Genomic DNA, 5139 nt, shown 5'->3' with positions numbered 1-5139 from the left:
CCCCCCCTGCCTACTTCGTATATAAGCAGCACCTTCCACATCCTATCACCACAGCTACTGCTCTCCGCAGCTATTCAACTGCTCTGAAGATGGAGGCGCTACGTTCCTCCGAAACGTCGGCCAAAACGAAGAATACACGGTGCCTAAACCCAGAAGACAACTTTCTTTATTGTCATCGCCGTGAAAACTTAAAAACTCACAAACTTCACTTACTGTTTCTCTTTCACAGCTACCACCCTCAGCGACAGCCAGAGTACCGAAACCACTGTGGCGACAACAATGGTGGGTGTTCGCATATGTGTCTTTCCAACAGAAGAGGGTACCAGTGCATGTGTCCGATTGGCCTTAAGCTTCATGCTGACAGGTATGTTTCTTATGAGATTTGGGGTTCAAAAGTTGCATAATGAGGAGCTTCACACCTTGCACTCTTCACCAAGCATACTTAGAATAAAGAAACCAAGTAGGACGAGATGGACAGGGCATGTAGCACAGCTAGCAGAGGGCTTTTGTGAACACAGTATTGAACCTTTGGGTTCCATAAAATGTTGGGAAATTCTTGAGTAGCTGAGCGACTGGTAGCATCTCAAGAAGGACTCAGCTCCATGGAGGTAGGCAGTTAGTTCACAGTGGTGATTGTGAAGATTACTGTCTTTTCTGGGATGTCGTACTGTGTATCGGAAAAATGGGCTGCCTTCATCTTCAGAACAGAATTGTAAGCTGCTCATATGAAAAGTGAAAGGAATCAGTTGATGACGTTTGCCTGGAGGGACTTAGGAAAACCATGAAAAGTGTTAGCCAGGATAGTCAGTGTCCGATCTGAAATCAAAACCAGGCATGCATGTGAAAGTGAGACAAAAGCATTACTGCTTGCTCCAACCTGCTTGATCTCTCGAGTTATCACTGTCACACAGGGAAGTAAGTCTGAATGCCATTGGTTCACCATGCTATTGTCACCCAGCAATAAGGGATATAAATCTCCCTCTTTCCTTTCAGGAGGAACTGTGATTCAACACCAGCCAAACTTCTGCTGTTTGCTCGTAAGAAAGATCTACGCATGCATCAGCTAGAGAACAGCGATGTCGATATGGTGATCCCTGTTGATGGCATTCGATCAGCTGTTGCTCTTGCATGGGACAGTAATTCTGACTCAGTTTTCTGGACTGACATTGAGGCCGACACAATTAATAGAGCACATCTAAATGGAAGTCGGCAAAGAGCGATTGTCAGTTCGAATCTTGGTAAAGAATGCACCTATACCTTTCTGCTCTTTTATAACTTGTAAATCTGATTTCCTCATTTTATAAGAAAGGGAAGGGAGGGGGAAAAGACCGATTTTGGTTAAGTTCACCACGTTTTCTGAAACAATGATAAGTGTTGCCACATACAAATTGGATGGTATGAGAATCAGGATTGAACAAGATTATACATCAGAAGTATGCCAGAAAGGAAAACAAATAGCATTATATAATTGGTTCAGGATTGTATCCAATGGCAGGCTTTAATGTCAGAGGTGCTGAGTGTTTGGGTTCTGCTACCAGAGAGTTAGTTAATTAGGAAGATGAATTTTAGGGAAACAAGTTGCGAGGATGGTGAGTGGATGGAACTAGCTCAGGTTCATATCCAATGGTGGGCTTTGGTGTTAGCCATGTTGAATATTAGGGTTCTGCTGCCAGAGAATTAGTTAATTAGTAAGATGGATCTTAGGGAAATAGGCTGTGAGGACGGGAGGTGGATGGAATTGTCTCAGGATCATGTCCTGTGGCTAACTTTGGTATAGAGAGTTAGTTAATTAGTAAGATGGATCTTAGGGAAATAGGCTGTGAGGATGGGGGGTGGATTGAATTGTCTCAGGATCATGTCCTGTGGCTAACTTTGGTATAGAGAGTTAGTTAATTAGTAAGATGGATCTTAGGGAAATAGGCTATGAGGATGGAAGGTGGATTGAAATGGCTCAGGATCATGTCCTGTGGCTGGCTTTGGTATTAGTAGTGTTGATCCTTCGGGTTCTGCTACTAGAGAGTTAGTTAATTAGTAAGATGGATCTTAGGGAAATAGGCTGTGAGGATGGAACTGGCTCAAGATCATGTCCAATGGCGGGCTTTGGTATTAGCGGTACCGAATTTTTGGATTTAGCTACCAGAGTGGTGTACTGCCTTGGTTCATACCTGCTTTATATTTTGCTTGTTTTAGAGTCACCTGCTGGCCTGGCTGTAGACTGGGTGACTAGGAAACTGTACTGGACAGATGCTGGAACCAGTAGAATTGAAGTGTCCAACCTTGATGGTAGCATGAGAGGCCTACTTGTCTGGGAGGGTTTAGACAAACCCAGGGACATTGTAGTGGATCCTATTGGTGAGTGTGTCATGTGAGTCAGTCCAGTAACGTCTTCTTATAACCTGGTATATCTTCTCTTTCATATGAGTTTTCATTCAACATATGTACTTGTTTATAGATAAAATAGTTTACAGTATATTATTTGCAATCCCCTGATATTCATGGTACTTATATATGCTTAACTGTTACTGACTTCATAATATTTTCAGCTTTCTTCCCTTTTATTTCCTTCTTCCCTCTTGCCTTTTTCTTTTACATTTTCCAGTTAGGTAAAGTCATCCTTATTCTTAATTATTAAGCCATACAGACATATGAAGGAGTGGAGGTGTAGCTCTATGCATTCTTTTCCTTGGCACTAGATGGTGTGTGGTCATCATCATGCTACAGCCACTTTACCCCCAGGGAAAGGGACTGAGGTACCCATTAGAGAGGGGGATGGGTGGCCCCCAGTACCTGTTTGGGCACTGTAATAGAAGAGGAATTTCTTGCCACTCCCAAGAATTGAATCCTAACACCTGAATCAACTAGTCCACACTCTAGTCATCGTACAGCACATTAAATCCCCAACTTGAGCAAGCTGAATCCTACTGGATTTGAGGTTCCTATGGTGGTGACTATGAAGGGATGTGAAGCCATGCAGTCAGGTAGAAGTGGAAGCAAGGTGAATTTCTACCTGACTACATGGCAAAGATACTAAGTACCCTTCATAGTCACTGCTATGAGGACTATAGTTTCAGCATGTATATCCTCTATGGGGACACTACTGTATTCAACATCTCAGAAGGCAATACTCCTCATAACACTAGTAATGTAGCCATCTGAACAGTATTCTTCTGCTCCCATAGATGACGCTGCTTGTTATTTTCTTTTGCAGGCGGTTACATGTACTGGAGTGACTGGGGGGCTGTGCCAAAGATAGAGCGAGCTGGTATGGATGGCTCACAGCGAGCACCACTCATAATTCACAATTTAACATGGCCTAATGGGCTTGCTATTGATCACGACCATGGACGACTCTACTGGGCTGATGGAGGCACCAAAGCCATTGAATTTGCCTTGCTGGATGGAACTGGGCGCACTGTGCTCATAGGTATGAGGCTGTGAGCTTCAAGGTCTGACACTGATTTTGAACAAAATTCCCATTATCTGCAGACAAACAGATGACAGGGCACAGGATGGCCAATACGCTGCTCTGCCCATTTTAACAGGATCACTAAAGACATCCTATGACAATGAACAATTTATTAGGCAAATGCTATAGAGCACAGTAGGTGTTTTAATGGAAGGGCTGTGAGACTTTCTAGAGCGAAAAATGGGAAGGAAAGGCTTTCTAGAGCACAGTAAGTGTCTTGAGGGAAGGGATATGGGACTTCCTAGGGGAAGGGAAAATTTTATGGGAAAACATATTTTAGACAAATACCAACTATAGCCAGAGTGAATCAGACTGAGAATGCAATAAGGTTACATGAGCAGGTTGCAAGGAAGGGAGTAACTCAGATCCATGAGAGAGACAGAAGACAGGCAGAACACTAGGTAGGATTTGAGGTTCTCACAATGATAATTAGGAAGAGTAATAATGCTGTGCAGTCTGCTGAAAGTCAACTGACATTTCAAAGGAACATGTCACCTCCATCTTCACGGTCAAAGAAAAAAGACAAGCAAGAAAGCAACATGAAGCAGGTAGCAAGCATAGTTCTGCTCTGTTTTTGACTTTCAGCAGACTACACAGCATTACATCCTAGAATATATAACTCTTTATCATTACAATAGTCAACATTTTAGTACCTATTGTAACGTGTTTCGTTACTGAATACGCCGTAGAGATCGTTAATTGGTTTATTGAACAATCTACAAATATTGGCTACAATTAATTATCACAGTGTTATGGGTTTCCACACTTTACAAACCCTAATCGCATTCATCTGTTAACACTGTTGCAGGGTTTCACGATTTATAACACTATGCGCAAATCAGTTCACTCTGTCTTCAGTAGTCTACACGTTTACAGTAGGGGAGCTATGTATCACTGTATCACACACTCCCAATTACACAATTACACACACGTCCGGTTCTTCTTTCCGCGACGGCTGCTATACTCCAACTGTAGTCGGCTGACTGGAGAACTATTGATAACACACTCGCTCGTAGGCTTGCTCGGAACTAGCTTGGAACTGAGCTCAGTGATGGCCACATTACAACTGACTCGTAGCTGCTGTGCAGTTCCCTTATATAGCCGCAGTGGTGCCTGTTGCATGCCACGTCACAGTAGGAAGCGGTGCCGCGTCTCCGTGTTTGCGTATAGCCTAGCAACGCTGTTACCTCACGCCGTCTTACGTCACCGCGGAGGGGGGGAGGGAGCGCTGACTCATACGCCACGTCACTGTGGCCTGAGTTGCCACGTTGCTGCTGGGTAGGGAGGGGTTCTCCGTTGCGCAACATGTCACAATACAATATTTTTAATTTAAATGTTGTACACCCGTCCCCACACGCTTAACTTCACGCGGTGTATGCCTCGACTAAATTCAGCGGAATGAGTCTTACATCCCAGGGGTACACGGGTGTTGGCTCGCTTACGTTGTTTTTTGGACGCGGGCTCGATCGGTTAACCCCCTAGCACAGGTTCCACAGGAACACCCTCACTACCTGGCTTCTACTCCCTGACCTCTAGGCTTCCACTCCCTGACTCTCCCGGCTTCCACTCACTGACTAACTCCTTACCCCCGCTGCTGCTTCCAGAAACCACGTTCTTAGCCATCTCGAACTTTCCACTGGGAGGTTTTCATGACCAAATGCACGGACCCCTTC

At 44.3% G+C, this 5139-nt stretch overlaps 1 protein-coding gene across 2 annotated transcripts in view; it reads left to right on the top strand.

Annotated features, from left to right (window-relative positions):
• Positions 1–5139, top strand: part of LOC111861409 (low-density lipoprotein receptor-related protein 4) — an 88343-nt gene that overhangs the window by 63325 nt on the left and 19879 nt on the right. For both annotated transcript variants that reach the window (XM_023845948.2, XM_033750301.1), the window contains exons 14-17: positions 230–364; positions 994–1238; positions 2191–2352; positions 3209–3424. In XM_023845948.2, coding sequence (XP_023701716.1) covers positions 230–364; positions 994–1238; positions 2191–2352; positions 3209–3424 — 758 coding nt within the window. The remainder of the gene's footprint in view (positions 1–229; positions 365–993; positions 1239–2190; positions 2353–3208; positions 3425–5139) is intronic.

Source organism: Cryptotermes secundus, unplaced genomic scaffold, assembly GCF_002891405.2.
Source record: "Cryptotermes secundus unplaced genomic scaffold, Csec_1.0 scaffold289, whole genome shotgun sequence".
NCBI lineage: Eukaryota > Metazoa > Arthropoda > Insecta > Blattodea > Kalotermitidae > Cryptotermes > Cryptotermes secundus.
Note: the sequence above shows the minus strand (reverse complement) of the source record. Positions and strands in the feature narration are given on the sequence as shown.